An 18,124-nucleotide genomic window follows, 5' to 3' on the forward strand; every position below is an offset into this window, starting at 1 on the left:
GGCACGAACCTCACGACCCTCCTCGATAGCTTCCTCGCATACTTTGATTGCTTCCTCGCAACGGCCTGCTTCGAAGAGAGCAGCAGCCTTGTTGGTCAGGTATGTGATATCTTTGTGCAGCTCGTATGCTTTGTCGTAGTGCGTGATGGCTTCGTCAAATGATCGCTTGGCGTAGGCCTTGTTGCCCAACGCTTTCTCCTCGTCAGCAGCGACTTTACTGCTCGGCTCTTCCTCCTTTGGCTGTGCTTCCTCCTTCTTAGGCTCTGACTTTGACTGTGTTGCAGACGCCGACTTAGGTGCATCAGATTCGGCCTCTTCAGCATCTCGCATAGGCATGTCTTCTTCGGAGGCAGCACCGATATCTTGGCCGAGCAGGAGACCAAGCACCGCAATCATGCGCGGGTCGCCCATTTCTTGCATCAACGCGTTTGGGTTCCGCTTGAGGCCTTCCAATTTTGCCATAAATGTCGAATCGCTGAGCAACGCACTTGTCTTCGGGTTGGCCGCCATCTTCTGGTAGAAGCCCGGATCATTGAGCTTTTGTGTGATGCCACCAAAGGGATCTTGAGAGCCACTGAAGTTACGACTTTCCATCTCGCGCTTGATTTGTGCATCCACAGAGGCCATGCCGCTCTTTGCTTGTGCATTACTCGGCTCCAGCTCGAGGGCTTTTTGATATGCGTCACGTGCGGCTTCCAAATCATTCAGACCATGACTTGCAGCGCCTTTGCGCGTGTACCCTTTCGCCCAGTCAGATTTGAGTTCAATACACTTGTCAGCATCCTTGAGAGCCTGGTCGTAGTGCTTCAAGGAAGCGTGGCATGCAGATCGATTGGAGTAGAGGACGTGGTTGGCGCTGTCGAGTTCGATCGCCTTTGTGAAATGTTCGATGGCTTCGGGGAAATCCTTGGCTGAGAAGGCGGCATTGCCTTTTGCTTTGTACTCGTCAGCAGACATAGGGATTCCTTTGAGTGAGTGCTTGATGATGTCGCTACTCGTGTGTCTGCCTCGCAAGTAAATTGTCGCGCGTTGCAAGTTGAGCGAAGATTCTCGAAGACACCAGAACTGAGAACACCAAGTAGATTTGCTACATTCTACGTACATGACCAGCTCAGACGAGACCACGTCTCCGTTCCTGTGCTCCTGCCTCAACTGTCCGCCTGTCTTTGAGGGCTTCATCCAATTCATCTTTACGATCTTCATCAATGCCGTTGTCGAACATATCCGGTGTCCACTCCATGAGTACATTCGGTGCATGATTCAAGTACCGCAAATCCTCCTTGATGCGTGCAACCACATCATTGAGATACTTTTTCGTATTCATGTCTTCCAGCTTTGTCCGCAGATTGGGGTACAATGAATAATCCGGTCCAAAAAAGGCATGATACGGCGTCTCTGGTAGCGTCTCTTCAAGCTGCGTGTCGCACAAGACAGCCGTCTCTGCCGTCCAACAGCGAGCGACGTTGCGAAGAGTATAGCCACCGCCACCCAGCACAAGAACAGGCAATCCCATGGACTTGATGTGCTTGACGGCCGCAGCATGTCCTTGAATGCTCAGACTGAACCGGCCCAGCCTGTCGGAGCCAAGGGAATCGGCACCACACTGCAGGACAATAGCTGTTGGTCTGTAACTCTCCACGCATAGATTTGTGACTTGCTTGAAGATCTCAAGGTACGCATCGTCCGTGATGCCGTCTTGCAGCGGGAAATTGATACTGTAGTGCTGTCCCTTGCGTTCGCCAGTTTCATTGAGACTGCCTGTGCCTGGAAAGAAGTATTCGCTTGATGTTTGTGGAACAAATTTGTGGAAGGATAGTGTTAGAACGCGATCTGTGCTATAGAACGCATTCTGAACACCATCTCCATGATGAATGTCAATGTCAATATAGAGCACTCGTGGATGTAACCGCAAGAGGTAGAGAATCGCAATGACAATATCATTGACGTAGCAAAACCCGCTCGCTTCATTCTTTTGAGCATGATGTAGCCCGCCTGACCAGTTGATGGCGATATCGCTCGACTCGTTCAAGAGCGACCGTGCAGCACTGAGAGAGCTGCCAGTGTAAGTTGCACAGAAATCCCAAATTCCTGCAAAAGCAGGACAGTCACCGTTGTTGCCGTTGTCAGAAGCGATATTGTGAACGCGTCGCTCTTCAACAGACAGATCGGACGCATTCTCGGGTGTGACGCGAGACAAAAAGTCGACATACTCGGGCGTATGAAACATACCGAGCTCGCTCTTTGTCGCCTGTCGAGGCGAGTAGACATCCATCTTTTCATGCAGGCCGTAAGACATGACAAGAGCATGAGTGACGGCGAGTCTATGCGGCTTCATCGGGTGAATTTGGCCAAAGTGGTAGTTCCCAACACTGGGTTTGTGATGATAGGAAACGCGCTTCTTGCGCTTTGGATCGGCATAGTCATGGACAGTTTCCATGGAGCCTTTTGAGAATAGATGATTGAGCTGGAACTATAGCAGCATTCTTTACAAGGGATTGCAGACAAAAGCGAGGACTCGAGGAGTGGTGCGTGGATGAAATCGCGGTCTGCCAAGTTCCGGCTCCAAGTTAACGACGGCGCCAACAGACCACACCGACATCAGCACTGTCCATACTCAGGGCCGCTTAGAATGCTCTCACTGCACTGCTTAGACACGCTTCATTCATAGCTCTACTGACAGATGCTGCCAATACTTTCAAATTCACCGCTTCTGCACTGATCGTGAACGAGCCTCAACTAAACCCGTCTCTTCTGCTCCTAAGCTTGTTCCTGCAGCGACTCGACCTCGTTCAACGCCGCCTCCCTGATCTTCTGCCATCCATCAGCTCTCCTGTTCTTGGAGAACACAGAGACACGCAAGCTCACCACCTGCGTGAAGACTCCTTACTCTGAGTCGATGGTACAGCAGTCACGCCACTCCCGCCATAATTCTTGACTCCCTCAACAGTCTCCTGGACTCTTCCAGAGGTATGACCTGTGGTGCGTCCATGATCAGCATAGCTGACTTGATAAAAATATCCACAGACGGCAGCAACGCCAGCGCCAATCACAAGACTATCACGATGTTTGCGCGTAAAGGCAGCAGCGCGCTGACGGCCTTGTGGACCGAGTGTCTTGGTATAGGCAGACCTCAACATGGCAGACATGGACGAAGGAATGTGAAGTCAGAGTCGAAGTCAGGCAGTCTTGCTGGGCTTATAAATGGCTTCGATCGATCGCATAGACGTCATGGTCATGTGCCTGACACAAAAGTGTTTGCTGTTCAAGCGGCTTCAACGCTACGCTACATAACTTCGTTGCTCATAGTTTCGATTATAGGCCAAGACTTGCTGAACCTGCTTCAGCAGCTTGCTTAGAGGCCAACTTGGCCTTGGGTGGTGATGACTGTCCCGGCTTTGGTGTTCCAGGCGCTGTCTTGGACTCATCAATGCCCATACGCCTCGCAACATATCGCTGTGCCAACACACCCGTTGCAAGCGTCAAACTCTGCGTCAATAGATCTGCTACCCACTCGACAGGTTGCGTCTCAGCTTCAAGTTCGACTTGTGCGAGTTGGAGCCAAGATTGCGGTACTGCTTGCGACAAGGCTGCAAATTTGATCTTGTTGGCCGGGTCTGTCAGAGTCAAGAGCATCTGCACAACTGACGCACCTTCTTCAGCGCCATCTTCTGTTGTGTAGGCTTGAATGGCGAGGTAGATGTGAGATGCAGTCGGTACAGCATTTGCTTCCGCCTCACCCTTCTCTTCTGCCTTTATTGCTCCAGCATCTGCTGTATCGCGCATGAGATCTTCAACAGTCGCTTCACATAGCTTCCTGGCATCCTTCAAACCGCCCTGTGTCAGCTCTAGTGCAAGATCACCAGCAAAGTCCTTGGCGAGCACTGTCAAGTGCCCACCCTCCACTTGCTCCATCACGCGCTCAAAAGCCTCCTCAACACCCTTCTTGACACGTACACCTTGTAAGTCATGCGTAACATGCACAATCAAGACCTCTGCACCCGCAATAGGCGGCGCAACCGCATCCAACACACCTTGACCTAACGTCCTTGCTTCTGCTGCAATTTTCGCTAAATCAACAGCCCGTAGACGTGCTTGTAATTTCTGCGCCTCTTCACTCTGTTGTAACTCTGCTAGTCGTTTCTCTGCCTCATGCTTGGTTTGTGCAGCGAGTGCAGAAGCCGTATTCCAAAGCGACCCACCCCAACTTCCCCAAGACGATGCGGCCGTCGTGGGCGCTTCATCACCTTTTGATTTCGTTTCAGTTATTGATGTCGCAGGACTAGCAGTACGCGCTTCACCAGATAATCCAGAATTGCCTGCAGTAGGCGCTGTAACTGCATCACTCGATGACCGTGGACTCGCCTTTTTGGACACAGAGGCAGATACAGCCGCAGACGATCGTATCGCTTGATTCGTACGAGGTGTATGAGGCCGACTTGGTCGATCGCGTGAGAACTCTGCTAGGAATTCATTGATGTTGGCTTCATCGTCATCACCGCCTGTGGTTGTTGCGCTTTTCGCGTTGTTGGGAGTGTCGGTTGTGGTTGGTGTTGCGTTTGTATCGTCTGGTAGGTCATCGAAGCCTGCGAGGAGGTCTTGCGCTGATTTCTTGGATGCCATGACAGGTGAGTGATAAGATGGATTGAGACGTCGTTGCCGTGGTGTGGTCGAGGGGGAAAGGAAAGTCATGCAGTCACATTTTGCTCAAGACAGTGCCCAGGGGCAAGACTATGACTCTTTACTTTAACTATACAACAGAGAAGAGACAGTACGATGCAGAGCATAATATGGAGCGTCCATTAGAGGATGAGAAGTCGCAGAATCTCAGGACTAGACACATTAGCATAGTACAATGTGGCCTTTCAACTTACCAGTGGTGAATGAGAACTCGGTTCTTCTCACTCAAGTCTTGTATACCCGGTTGATAACCAGACAGAATCAGCTCAGCGACACTTCCGCCGCTTTCGGTTAGTTGAAACAATGAAAGAACCATGGCACGTACGTATGGCAACCCAGTGGTTTCATCAACCGTGGATCAATCTCAAAAGCAGCATCATTCCATACTTCAAGGGAAAACATGCCTTGATTCAAGTGTCGATCTATCGGAAAGACAATCTCGCCTGGGAAAGGCACGTCGGTGTACTCCTTGTCGTCATGCTGAAGAGAAAGCATTCGTTCCATGTAAAAGACATCTTCTGCTGTGTTGAATGTATTTGGCATGTGTTCAGTGATGAATTTGATGGTGCTCAACTTGCGCATACTGAGGCCACCATTCGCACCTTTACCGGCGCGTGACCAGAATGTATTGCCACCGACCCAGTCAAAGCCGAGCCAGTTGTCGATTGAATCTGTTGAGCGCGAGCAAAGCACAGAATCTTCTTGAAAGAAGAGCATCCATTCTGCTAATGGATGAAATTGGTGCCAAAACCATGGCTGTGTCAAGAAATGCGATAGCGCATCGCCACCATCAACAATGGACTCTGGCGGCATGATTGTCAAATTGAGCCGTCCAGAGCGGATGTCCGGCTGAAGTAGAGGTGCCTCCTGAATACTCCTGATATTGTCCTCTGACAGCCATGCTACAACTGGCCAATCTTTTGGTGCAACGGTCAGGTAATTGAGCAAACAATTCGACAAATGCGGCAAGTCGCGCAACTCGATGATTGTAGCGACTTTTGTATAGTTCAGTCGTATGGAAGTACCATCTGTGAGGTACTGCTCGGGTCCTAACACATGTGATGCGCTGCTCTTTAAGCCTGGTATTTGACTGTAGACGTCTGATGGTGATAAAGTATAACTGGCCCAGCCAAAAATAGTTAATAGACCCGCAGCAACGGCGATGTAGCGCGTCAGGGCGCGCGTCGATAGCTTCGCATAGCCTGTTGAGATGTTGTCGGAGACTTGTGCGACGAACGCATGCGCAGACATGGTGTGCTCGCTCCAATAGGGCTAGCGGAACTCTCAGGCGAAATGATACTTTGTGCTCGGAGCCGGGATTGTCTGCTGAATGAATGAAGGTTGCGAAGGCCGTAGATATGGTCCGTGACACTGTGCCGTGTCTCTCTCTGGTCGTGATCTTTGGCGACAATGACGAGATGGATTTTAAGGTATAGACCTGCACTTAGACCTTCACTTGAATCGCCCTGCTATGGCCTGGTCCTGGCATCAGCAGAAAACAAGAGACTTTGATGTTCAGATATCATCGCCTAGATTCAGTCGTGTCGAAGTCAAAGTCTGCCAAATGCGCTGAACGGTGTTGGCCACTCTGGTTCACAAGCCAGATGTAATCATCTTCCACGCAAGCTACTGGTCACATACTTCAAGCACTGCCTCAGACTATTGTCTACTAGCAGGTACTTCAGAGGCGAGTCATCAAGGCGAATGTGCGAAACACCCTGTGATTTGTTGCTGGCAAGCTAGACTGATGGGCCTCATGCTCGCCAATCTGCACAAGGATGGAAGGCAATTTGCAGCTCGTGCTCAAAATGTTACGATCGGTGAGTACGGTATGGTCCTTCGGCATGCTCCTGACGTGTGCATCTACACCGGATTATACATATGTGCCTGACACCATGGCCAGTCAGTCGGCGCTCTCAAGTCGAGTCTGTGCCGGCCAATTCGAATTCTTTCTCCGCGTTTTCGCCACAAGCCGGCAAGTGATCGAGGCACAAATACAAGACATCTGCTCAACAGCTACTAGCTACAGATCTGCTCAAAAGATAGCCAACACAACTGCAGGCATCGCCATGAACGCGCTCAGCAATGTTCACGATGTGGTCGAGGCGGCCTGGTCAAGCATCGTTTTCCACCTACCGCCAGGTCTCATTGAATTCTCCACAACTCTGACCTGCCAAATCCTCTTCTTCTATGGGCCAGCCACAGCCTACCTCCTCATTGACATTCTCTTCCCGGCCTGGTCCACAAAACACAAGATTCAATCAGAAAAACGACAGCCGACCAAGGAGGAGGTGAGTCATTGCATTGCGCATGTTGTCAAGGCAAACATCACCTCAACCCTCTTCCACTTGGCCATCCTGAGACTGCAAGGTGGAGCCAGCTTTTCTCAGTCTTCTTTCACAATCACACCACGTCTTCCTACGTTGGTACAATTTCTCAAGGAGATGATCATCGGCTTCCTTGGTAGAGAAGTCGGCTTCTACTATGCACACAGGCTCTTCCACACCAAGTATCTCTACAGCCGCTTCCACAAGCAGCATCACTTCTTCAAAGCGCCTCTAGCATTCGCAGCGCAGTATGCGAATCCAGTGGAACACCTCATCGCCAATGTCTTACCAATTTTACTACCTTTTGTCATCATGAAGGCGCATATCCTCAGCTACGCAACATTCTTGGCACTGCAACTGTATGAGACTGCTACAGTACATTCTGGGTATGACTTTGGCTTGCCGAGTGCGCTGCATCATGACTTGCATCATGAAAAGTTTAACGTCAATTTCGGAGGGACACCGTTTGGCAGGTATGGATTGGATTGGGTGCATGGTACGAATGAGCTTGGTTGGGAAAAGGCAAAGCAGGCCAAAGCCACTGCAAAGAAGCAGATGTGAAGGTAGATCACTGCACTTTCTCTTTAGAAAGCATCTCTGTAGCACTTGAACTGATATTTGGCACAAGACCTAGGTCGAGCAGCCCTATGATCCAGCATCACTCGGTAGGTATATCAGGCCTTGTAGAATACTGTTCCTCCTTCGAAAACTCGACAACTCGACGAATTGGACAGCCCAAAGTGTAGTTCCATCTGCGCACGTGCAGCGACGACGCGAATTTCAATTTTCACGAGCGAGAAGCAGCGAGCATTCAACACCACAGCTCAAGCAGCCATGAGTACGTGTCTCTCTTGCTTTTGCGACCTCTCAAGCTAATGATAGATCCTATGGTGGTCAATATCGGCAACGGCCAAAGAACAACCGGCCGAAAAGCACAAATTAGCAACATCACAGCCGCAAAGACAGTTGCCGATGTTATTCGCACCTGTCTTGGGCCTAAGGCCATGCTCAAGATGCTGCTGGATCCAATGGGTTCTGTCTTGCTGACAAATGACGGACATGCCATCTTGCGTGAGATTGAAGTCGCTCATCCTGCTGCAAAATCAATGATTGAGCTTTCTCGCACACAAGATGAGGAAGTCGGTGATGGTACCACCTCTGTCATTATTTTGGCTGGTGAGATTCTCGCTCATGCCCTACCGCATCTCGAACGCAACATCCACCCCGTTGTCATTATCGCCGCATTCAAGGAAGCCCTCAAGACTGCCCTTGAGACAATCGAGCAAATCTCAGTCAAGGTCAATACAGACTCTGATGAGGAAATGTCACAAATCATCAAGACGTCCATTGGAACAAAATTCTCTAGCAGATGGTCTGATCTCATGGTCTCGCTTGCTCTGCGTGCCGTACGTTGCGTCACAACTGAACACTCTGGTAAGCGCGAGGTAGACATCAAGCGATATGCGCGTATTGAAAAGATCCCCGGTGGTGAGATTGAGGAGTGTTGTGTCTTGGATGGTGTCATGCTCAACAAGGACATCACTCATCCAAACATGCGCCGCAAGATTGAAAATCCCCGTATTGTTCTACTGGATTGCCCGCTCGAGTACAAGAAGGGCGAGTCGCAAACCAACATTGAAATCACAAAAGAGGCAGATTGGGCACGTATCCTGGAGATTGAGGAGGAGCAAATCAAGCAATTGTGCGATAGCATCATGGCCGTGAAGCCAGATCTCGTCTTGACCGAAAAAGGTGTCTCTGACCTGGCACAGCACTACCTCATGAAGGGAAACATCACTGCCATTCGTCGTGTTCGCAAAACAGACAACAACCGTATTGCTCGAGCAACAGGCGCCACCATTATCAATAATATCGCCGACCTTCGCGATGCAGATGTCGGTACAGGCTGCGGTCTCTTTGAGGTGCAAAAGATTGCAGATGAATATTTCACGTACTTGACAAAGTGCAAAGACCCTAAAGCATGCACCATCTTGCTGAGGGGTCCATCGAAGGACATCATCAACGAGCTCGAACGTAACTTGCAAGATGCCATGTCTGTTGCGCGCAATGTCATGTTCAACCCACGTCTCTCACCCGGTGGCGGTGCCACAGAAATTGCCGTCTCTGTCGCGCTGGCCGATCTCGCCCGACAAACAGAAGGCGTAGGTGCTAATTGCATCAAGAGTGTCTCGGAAGCCATGGAAGTTATTCCTCGCACACTTGTACAGAATTGTGGTGGTAATCCGATCAGAGCACTCACTGCATTGCGTGCAAAGCATGTTGCTGGTTTAGCTGCTGGGGGTGGCCCAACTTGGGGTATCGATGGTGAGGCTGGTAAAGTGGTGGACATGAAGGAGTACGGCGTATATGAGTCGACTGCCGTCAAAGTCCAGAGCATCAAGACCGCCATTGAAAGCGCGTGTTTGCTGCTTCGTGTGGATGATATATGCTCAGCGTCAAGGAGTAAGAGTAAAGCAATGGGTGGACCTCAGGAACAGCAAATGGCACAGCAACAGCCCGAGGGCGGTGAAGAGGGCCAGGAAATGATGGAGCAGTAATATGCCAACATGAGTAGACTTTTTGCATACTATGGCATAGATGATATCTCTTCCATCTGACTTTCCAAGTGATTGAGCCTCGCTAGGAGCGCTTGCGCCTCTGCTCGACGACGTGCAGCACTCGCTCCTTCTTTCGCCCGTTTGCCGGACGTCGTTGCAGCGCCAGTCCTGGTCGACTCATTCTGCAACAAAGCCTTTTGCACAGCGAGCCACACACGAATACCATATCGTCGCAAGAGGCGCACAGCACCACCTCGTTTCTGGCGTTGAGCTGCATAGTAAGCACTGTCCACAAGTCGTGCGACCAGATCCAGAGCCAGATTCTTGATTTGTATTGTTGCAGTGCGTGCCGTGAATAGACCCATGACGAGTGGCAAAACGTGTCGGCGCTTGTACGGCTCCAGGAAGAGAGAAGCGTGTGCTTGTTTGACCTCTCCATCAACCTCCATCTCATCTGCATCAGGCAACGCCTCCTCCTCCACGTGTGCCGTCAACACGCTCTCATCTGCAAAACCAGCGACTAGCATTCGAAGAAGCCATACAATTTCCTTGCCATAATCGCCAGCGCCAGTCGCTCCAGCACCAGATGAATAAAAGAGTGTCATGAGCATGGGTACATCCAGCAGATCCAATGCCGGTCTCGATAGAAGGAATCGATTGAGTTTATCATAGAGATGAATACCGGAGGACATGGTCAGTACCGGTACCGACAAAGCTAGAAAGACGGCCGTCAGTAGTGGCAAAGGCTTTCCTGTGATACTGCAAAGATCTGCTGTTGTGGCATTTTGGAGAGCACTCAGAAGCGTCTCCAGCTGCACCTTTTCTCGGAGCTTTGAGGCGCGGATGAGACGATCAAACAGTGCAAGCGTAGATGAAGCAGTGCAGCGCACGTCATGCTCTGGGTGAGCCAAACCAAGGAAGACGAGGCCAAGCGCATGGTGATCGAGCAACAATCTGAGCTGCTCCATCGACTCATCGGCATAGAGGAAGCCAGCAATGACGGGCAGAATGAAGCGTAAATTGTAGACTTGATGAGGTTCTCTAGCCAAATCCAAGCATACATCAAAGTGTGTCAATGTACTGAGCGCCAAATGCTTGCTGAGGACCACTTCAACGGCTTTGGCACGAGTGGGGGAGTCTGTAGACTGACTATCACTCGCTCGAGTCTCCTCTAGCCGCCAATGTTTGATACGCGACCCGACAGAAACACGAAGCGTCCCTTCAAGTGCTTGCAACAGCTTGAACAAGACCTGATCAAAAGCATCTAGCGAGCCTGAGTACAATCTCAAAATTTCATCAAGCCAGGCGACCGATGCACAAGTCGGTGTAACTTGCAGCATGCGCAAAAGCAACTCAGCTAAGGAGACCCGTGTTTCTCCGCGCAAGAGAGCATCTTGATGCGCGAGAATTGTTTGCGCGCTCTTGGCATAAGGAAACGCTTCAAAGAAGGCAGTAGCGAGCGCTGCTAAAAGATGGATGACTGCAGGATGCTGAATTTGATTTGCAAGAGCTGCTTCGACGAGTGGTGCAAGCTTCGTCACGGTCACCCATCTGACAAGGCGATCCGCACCAAGCTTGGTGACACTTGTGGCCAAGACGTCAACGTAAGCGAGCGTGCTTTCTGATAGCATTTTGTCTTCCTCAACACGATCTTCAGCAAAAGACCTTGTCAGGCCATCGAAGACTTGCTGCATATAAGCGACTGCTTGAACGTCGTCAGCACTGTCCTTGTGAGACTGTAATTCCACAAAGACACGCAGACCAAGAAGGGAAGAGCTGGCAGTCAGCTGCATGGACAACTGCTGACGTAGGTGCTTGGATTCGTGCAATAAGGCTAGGAGGCACGGATCGTCGACTTCTTTGCTTAGATCAGTCTTGCAATAATACTCTTCAGGGTCTTGAAGCATTGCGAGTACGGATGCATTTGTTTCATCAAGCGAGAGCAATGCGGCTAATAATGATGCGGTCGTCTGTGGCCCGTGTATCTTCGCAAATTGAAGTGCCTGTGAAATTGTGCTTGGGAATTCCGTGACCAGTTCTGCAAGAACTTCGGCCATTGCCTCTGGATAGGCTGTCTTGGTCAAGCTGGTCTCCAGTAAGGTAAGATCACTTTTGACAACAGCATCATTGCGAAGGAGTCTCGCGATGTTTCGCAGTGCACTCTCGTCATTTGAAGCCTTACCAAGAAGAACGCTGAACTGCTGACCTGTGACCGGGTGCGCTCGATCAAGACAGGGAAGCAATTGAAAGGCCGTGGTGCCTCCCTCTAGCGATTCACCAAGCCATGACAATGCAAAATCAGCAGGGACAAGAGACGAACAGTCCACAAGCGATGAGCCTGAGATCAGTTGTTCCTTGAGAAGATGTGCGAGATCAGGCATCTTGGCCACATCAGCTTGACTGAAAAGAGAAATGACAAATTGCATGAGAAGAACATTTTCTTCAGGCTGTTCCGATAGAGGCCTGAGCCAACGCTCTAGTAACCAAGCATTGAGCACTTGCAAGTCTGCTTCTTCCAAATGATCCACCACTTGTTGCAACAGCGTCCATTTGTCAATCGTCGCAGGAAGATATTCTCGCTCTGCATCGCCAAGATACACAACGAGCCACTGTGCATTCCACAAAGACAGATCATTGCAATTATGCGACGACTCAATCTGTTGACAAGCAACGTGCTCGCAAAACGCCCAATCGTCCCCGGTATTGGCAAGAAACCCACAAAATGATATGAGCCACTGACTTGCGGAAGGACTGGTTTGATATTGTAATTGTTCTTTCAGGGTCAGCAAGATGCAACTCATGGTGGCGGTCAAGTCTGTTGAGTTCCCTTCGTTCTTTGCCGCCCATGCCACCAATTGATCGTAGTAGCGATATGGAGCAGCCTGGAAACGAATAAAACATTCTTCAACGAACCGTACAAGCAATTGTTGTTCTGAGGGCTCAAATGGCTGGAGCGATCGAACCAACGCTTCAGACTTTGAAACCGGCGTCTCTGAAAACATGAATGACTCTTGTTGAATGAGTGCATCAAGAACGCGTGAGCTGGTGGCTCGTCTCGCGGCGTCCTCAGAGGTGTTGAGTCTGAGGACATTTTGGAGAAGCGTAGCAAAGACTGATTCAGTCTCCTTCTTGCGCTGTAGCCAAGGAAGCCCACGGATCGATGAGACCATACCAACCACAGTATCTCTTTCCTTGTCGGTGACCAAAGTCCCGTCAGCAGGCGACAAAATGAGACTAAAGAGCGTCGCAAAGTCGAAACTGGGCATATGTTCAAAGAGCATGACATAGCCATTGAGAAGGAGTATGCACACTTCACGCAGTAAGATCACTTCTTCCGACGTCTCTGCGGTAGTAGACTGCGTCGCAAGTTTCAAAACAATCTGCAAGTCTGGACACCGGCTTTGCACAAGCTCAAGCACAGACTCATCAACGAGTCCAGCTGTTCGTGCATTCATAAGCTTCTTGAGTGCCGACCAAAATGTCTTGGCTGTCATGAGCTTAACGAGGTCTGACTCGTGCTGTAAGCCTTTGACAAGCACTTTAGAAAAATTTGATGGTAGTAAGTTGTCAGCCTTGAGCTTTGCAGGGACGGGTTGCAGGTCAATAATACTGGTATCGTAATCTTCAGGAAGCGGCAATGCAAGAATTGAGTCCAAGAGCCTCATTGCACCAATCCACGAAACTTCAAGTTGGGGATCGAGATCAAGAGTGGCATTGTTGAGATAATGCGCGATGAGTTCTGGCGTTGATGCCAACATCTTGAGAAGTAATTCAAGCTGTAGGTCGTCCGCCAGGGGTTTCAAAGTCAGACAAAACGCACCCAATATTGGATTGAAGAGCTTGACTTTAGGAAATGACGCTGGCGGATGCAACCCATGGGACGCAAAACTAATGCCTTCGTTGGAGATGGTTGTTGCATGGAGGAAGAAAGTCTGAAGGGCCTGCCGTAGCTGACTTTGAAGATGCTCAGCATCCTCTTCCTCATCTGCCGTAAAATCCTTGGTGTAAAGCGACACAAGGCGCTCAAGCGTCCACTCATTGAAGAACTTGACTTTGGCAGTGCGCGGCACGTCATGCGTTTCAACCACATGCGTCATTCCCTTCAGTGCCTTATTGAGGGTGAACGCATCGTCTTGCCCAATGTGCTTGAATAGCTCAGTCGTGAATTGGCGATGGGACAGTAGCTCTGCCTTGAGCGTTGGCTGCAGATTGTGCAGCAACGCAAAGTAGAGTTCGACAAAGAGACCACGTACAGCTTCTTTGCTGCTCGTGTTTTCCTCTCGTTTGCGTTTGCCGAGGGTTACCCTTTGCTCTTTACGAGGTGGCCCTGCGCGATTCAGCAGCTTTGGCCAGCCTTTGAAGGTGGCTATATCGACCGCCGCATACACTTCATTCGCCAGACTGCCCACATCGTAGTTGACCATGGTGATGAGCAGTCGTAGTGTAGGATTGATGTAAACAGCCTTGCCAGAAGACACATTGCGAAGAATGGACTTCGTGTGCTCGGCAAGCACTCGCCGGATGCATGTAGCACCAAGCGCACTCCAACCAGTCTCTCCATCAGACTTGACAAGCATTGAAGAAAGAAGCTTCACAATGGCTGTGGCTGTCGCAGAGTCATTATTCGCTATGCAGCGTGTCCAGAAGGTCACCAGATCCTCTTTGCTGCCTTCGGTGGCATACCGCTGCATAGCCACCAAATGACCCGTCCCGATCGCTTCCTTGGCCTCAGCAATGGATGCATGCGATTGCTGGCCTCCATGGCTCGGCGGCTGCATGGCCCTGTCCTGTGCAATGTCCGTTTGCGGTGTAGCTTCTGTCGCGCTGCTTCGTGCGAGGTTCAACTTTTTTGGGCAGATCGCACGCCAAGGAAATGTCAGGAGAAACAATTACCATCGCAGGAACAACGAAAGATGCCTGATGCAGGAAGCTATCTATGCAGTTGAGCCTCAAGATCAGCTGGATGAGCTTGTTGCATGGCTGTGCGAGACCGATTACGCTTGCAATAATACGCGCATAATGCCCCTTCTCTACATAGCGAGCATCATCAATCTCAAAGTGGTTACTATCGTCTAGTACGTCTACCAGTCATCTCGAACAGTTTCAGCTGTCAACATCCTTATCATCGTCATCAGCGCAGTTCGTCTTGTTTCCCGGGTTCCCACGTACTTCCAAAGAAAGCTTCCCATGATGTTGCGTCTTCCAGTTCTCCTCCCACCTCGTCTTCACATCGACTATGTTGCAACTCGTGCTCGACACATCTGCGGTATACTTTTGGTCCAAGATAGCCTGAACCATGCATTCACAAATTATTGGGTGCCCGTCCTGAGAGCCTGTGTTCCGAACGTCCAAGCGTGGAGGAGAGCCTCCATGAGAGCATATTGTATTGAGTGCTTGGGGCAGCTTGTCGAAAGAAGTATCGCACTGTGTATAGTAACCGGACTCCGATTTGTCCAGTAATAAAACGACATCGTATGTGACCCCATGGCATTGATTGAGACTTGAATCGGCGTTTGGCTTAGCTGAAGCTAGGTTTGAAAGGCTGAGCAGCAGTAATGGCCACTGAAACATGCTTGCCCAAGCTGGTGATTGAGTCCTGGAAGGGTTGAGGGTATTGCGCCTGAACATGGGCGGACATGTTCCCTGTTTATGCCTTTCAGCCGCAGCACATCCCTGAATCGATTTCTGATCAATTGTATCTAGCCATGCGCTTGCGTATATGCTTGGGCACTTGCGAGAGCAGACCCTTGAGCTGGACAGCCATGTGACGAACCAACTGCAGCTGCAAACGTGTGGTGGCTTCTCCCATGTTAGGAGAGCCTATTCAAGATGCCGATGTGTTGAATTTGACCAATAAATATCATTAGCGGTGCGTAGAGAAGTCCACTCGCACGAGACGATACAGGCTCAGGTGGTTAGTCTGTTCGCTGTTACACATCGGACCATTTATTATGCGCTTGTAAGTCTTGCAAAGTTGCATATCTGTTCGTGTTTCTCGCAGTATATGCAACTCTGCGGGCTCGAGGCGGTTTGTGCAGTGATGTAGTATACTACTAGAACATGCAGAGGTCTGCAACTGCAAACAGAATTACCTTATTGGAGAGGAACAGCTGCAGTTCAGAGTCTAGACACGGCCTTTCGCACTCTTTCATGCATGGAGGCATGGGGAACGAATATTACCAGCTAAAGGCATTACAGTCTGCCAGCTGTTCACTACCCTCAGGAGCCAGCGCATGCAACGTGCGTGATATGCCAAGACCACGGAGACTTGTCCTTGAGTCGAGACTTGCGTCAGGCCAGATACCTTGTCAGTCTCGATCCGCTTTGAAGATGCCAGTACGACGAATACGAGAGTTCCAGGACGTCTGCACTCTGGAGCGGGGCGGGACAAGGTGGGCAGACTGCTACTCCAGCGAGGGAGAAACCCATAGCGACATCTTATTGCGATTGTTCGGTGAGCTCGCTGTAAGAATACTGTCAACTGTCGCTTACATGAACCCTTTGCTGTCTTGACCGAGCTCTATGCACAGGACTTGCATCAGCCATGAGTCAGTCGAATGGTTGCCAGGCGAGGCACCTCGAATTGTAATGTATTGCTCGCAGCAAGGGCTCTAGTCGGACGATGTATCGAGTCAAGTCTAGCCAAAAGCCAACTCGTTCACGACGGTGCGTCTCGCCTTGCTCTAGCAGTGCGCTCGGCCTGCCTTGTCAGCATGTCAGTCATTTGCGTCAAAGTGAGTATCATCCTTGGACGTCCTGCTGCAAGTGTGCCACTTTCTCTTGCTCACAACGTAGCTTCGTCTCGTGCTTCTTGTTGGATTGTGTCCAGCCCTTTGTCCGCAAGGTCATTTGCGAGAGCATTTCAGTCATGAACACAAGCCGTTGAAGACACCATACTCATGCTGCCTTTCAAGTCATGCAACCCACCGCTCAATCGAAATGAGACAGCAGACTTGAGCTCGAAGTGACGGCGAGCCATGTGTTGATCGCGATTCTACCGAGAGCTCTCCAGTCACAACGGCAGGACTATTCAACTCAGAGATTCAATTACCTTCTGCATCCGTCTGTGCAGACGAGGGACGACTTGGACGCTTGTCTAGCCGCACGACCTTGTCCGGTGTCGGTTTGGCGAGAATGTCATTCTTGAAGGGTGTAGTGCGTTCTTGATTGCCCTTGAGTGTCGGTTGTAGTGGCTCAGTCATGCCTGACATGGTCTGCGTCTGTTGAATGAAGCCAGTATCGAGAGATGGTGTACCTTGCTGCGTTGTTCTCGAGTGCTGCATTGCTGACATGTGATATCCTCATTTACCTCTGTCAAGAGTCGAGGATATCTGGCTTCTACATAGTCTACCAGCTTCGTTCTTGTCAGCCATGTAATACGTGTCACAGGAACAGTGTACCTCATCTGGTATGGCTGGTGTGTTGGGCGTTTCTTGCTTGCCAAAGGACTCGCATCTATTCCTCAAAGCTGAGCCTTTGCTTCACTACTCAGCAGCGTCAAGAAGGCATCTCGCATCGTCTCCTTGATAGGTACTGGCCGCCGCGTCTTTGGATTGACAAACACATGTGTGAAGTGACCTGCCGCCGCCGCAGTGTCGTTTCCTTCTTTGAATACAGCAATGTGATACGTGACAGACGTCTTGCCAAGCTTTCCTACCGTCAGGCCTCCAATGAGTTCATCCGGAAACTCCAAGGGCGCAAAATAGCGACAGCCAGACGCAATAACGAGACCAATGGGTTCTGTCGCCGATTGTGGATCCAACCCCGCATCTGTTGTCAGCACTCACGCATGAATAGGTAATGACTGACGCAGTATCAGGTACTTGTTGGCGATTGCATCAAACTGCAGGACGTATCAGTATGTTCTATCATGATGGGCAACATACATATTCATACATTTTGCTGTTATTGACATGGCCATACTGATCATTGTCGCCGAAGCGAGTGCAAAACTTGGTCTGCCATTTGTAATAGGCAAGGTCCTTGTGCTCTGTCATTGATCTGGCTATCGTCCTGTAGGAAACGATGCAGCGGTTGGCTGTCCAGGCGACGGCATTGCGGGGTCACTTTGGTCAGATGGGAAGAAGTTCATTCGCGAGACATAGTTCGATATCAGTCTCCACGACTACGCCAGGCCTTGCTGCAATCTGTATCCTACTCTTGTGAGCTTCAACCTCAGTAGTTGGACGTCTCATCTGTCTGATTGCTACCCTGACTGCAATGCTTCAATTGCCAAGTACGTTACAAGCTGCCGAATTGCCATCGTTGCTCAGCTCGCAAGATTATCCGCTTGGATGTGCGTACGGCACACGGAATTTCCTTATGCGTATCTTTGGCTCTAGAAATGAAAAGACTTGTATGCAGCTTGAAACATGCATGTGTACACGTCATGTCTGTGACGACAGGTAATAAGAAAAAAAGGGTTTGATCTCTATTTGAATGAAGCTGCGAATAGCGATGTGGATCCTTGGCATTGATAGTCACAAGCCAAAGACTGAGTAGAATTGGAAATGCTGTTAAGCAAAAAAAATACAATCCCTTTGTTCAGGGCTAAAATGGAAC

At 50.2% G+C, this 18,124-nt stretch overlaps 7 protein-coding genes across 7 annotated transcripts; 2 read left to right on the forward strand and 5 right to left on the reverse strand.

Moving 5' to 3' along the window:
• Positions 1-1,111: 1,111 nt before the first annotated feature.
• BCR37DRAFT_404907 (histone deacetylase phd1) lies at positions 1,112-2,568 on the reverse strand (the record flags this gene model as incomplete). Its single annotated transcript, XM_040872069.1, has 1 exon — positions 1,112-2,568. Exon 1 carries the CDS (start codon positions 2,435-2,437, stop codon positions 1,112-1,114), a length of 1,326 nt encoding a protein of 441 aa, XP_040724330.1. The 5' UTR covers positions 2,438-2,568.
• Positions 2,569-3,312: 744 nt separating this feature from the next.
• On the reverse strand, positions 3,313-4,620 carry BCR37DRAFT_393803 (maintenance of telomere capping protein 1; the record flags this gene model as incomplete). The annotated part of the gene is made up of 1 exon (XM_040871360.1): positions 3,313-4,620. One exon carries the CDS (start codon positions 4,618-4,620, stop codon positions 3,313-3,315), a length of 1,308 nt encoding a protein of 435 aa, XP_040724331.1.
• Positions 4,621-4,668: 48 nt separating this feature from the next.
• On the reverse strand, positions 4,669-6,191 carry BCR37DRAFT_68701 (uncharacterized protein). The gene is made up of 3 exons (XM_040872438.1): positions 5,082-6,191; positions 4,872-4,961; positions 4,669-4,830 (listed from the first exon to the last, which is right to left on the reverse strand). Exons 1-2 carry the CDS (start codon positions 5,926-5,928, stop codon positions 4,939-4,941), a joined length of 870 nt encoding a protein of 289 aa, XP_040724332.1. The 5' UTR covers positions 5,929-6,191; the 3' UTR covers positions 4,669-4,830; positions 4,872-4,938.
• BCR37DRAFT_381115 (uncharacterized protein) lies at positions 6,126-7,705 on the forward strand. The gene has a single exon (XM_040869617.1). The coding sequence runs from the start codon at positions 6,456-6,458 to the stop codon at positions 7,563-7,565; it is 1,110 nt and encodes a 369-aa protein (XP_040724333.1). The 5' UTR covers positions 6,126-6,455; the 3' UTR covers positions 7,566-7,705.
• Positions 7,706-7,813: 108 nt separating this feature from the next.
• BCR37DRAFT_359488 (chaperonin Cpn60/TCP-1 family) lies at positions 7,814-9,627 on the forward strand. Its single transcript, XM_040868216.1, has 2 exons — positions 7,814-7,842; positions 7,887-9,627. The coding sequence occupies exons 1-2, from the start codon at positions 7,839-7,841 to the stop codon at positions 9,560-9,562; spliced, it is 1,680 nt and encodes a 559-aa protein (XP_040724334.1). The 5' UTR covers positions 7,814-7,838; the 3' UTR covers positions 9,563-9,627.
• A 4,835-nt stretch (positions 9,628-14,462) lies between these two features.
• BCR37DRAFT_381121 (uncharacterized protein) lies at positions 14,463-15,002 on the reverse strand. The gene has a single exon (XM_040869618.1). The coding sequence runs from the start codon at positions 14,858-14,860 to the stop codon at positions 14,666-14,668; it is 195 nt and encodes a 64-aa protein (XP_040724335.1). The 5' UTR covers positions 14,861-15,002; the 3' UTR covers positions 14,463-14,665.
• Positions 15,003-17,024: 2,022 nt separating this feature from the next.
• BCR37DRAFT_348877 (thioesterase superfamily protein) lies at positions 17,025-17,559 on the reverse strand (the record flags this gene model as incomplete). Its single annotated transcript, XM_040867878.1, has 3 exons — positions 17,025-17,332; positions 17,372-17,405; positions 17,449-17,559. 3 exons carry the CDS (start codon positions 17,557-17,559, stop codon positions 17,025-17,027), a joined length of 453 nt encoding a protein of 150 aa, XP_040724336.1.
• Between the last annotated feature and the right edge of the window lie 565 nt (positions 17,560-18,124).

This window comes from Protomyces lactucae-debilis (genome assembly GCF_002105105.1).
Source record: "Protomyces lactucae-debilis strain 12-1054 chromosome Unknown BCR37scaffold_13, whole genome shotgun sequence".
In the NCBI taxonomy this organism is placed as follows: domain Eukaryota; kingdom Fungi; phylum Ascomycota; class Taphrinomycetes; order Taphrinales; family Protomycetaceae; genus Protomyces; species Protomyces lactucae-debilis.

Coding starts and splice junctions, on each gene's coding strand:
- BCR37DRAFT_68701 (XM_040872438.1), bottom strand. CDS start 5,928: ATGTCTGCGCATGCGTTCGTCGCACAAGTCTCCGACAACATCTCAACA. Junction 4,962..5,081: donor AGATCGACACTTGAATCAAG/GCATGTTTTCCC, acceptor ACTAACCGAAAG/CGGCGGAAGTGTCGCTGAGC.
- BCR37DRAFT_381115 (XM_040869617.1), top strand. CDS start 6,456: ATGGAAGGCAATTTGCAGCTCGTGCTCAAAATGTTACGATCGGTGAGT.
- BCR37DRAFT_381121 (XM_040869618.1), bottom strand. CDS start 14,860: ATGGTTCAGGCTATCTTGGACCAAAAGTATACCGCAGATGTGTCGAGC.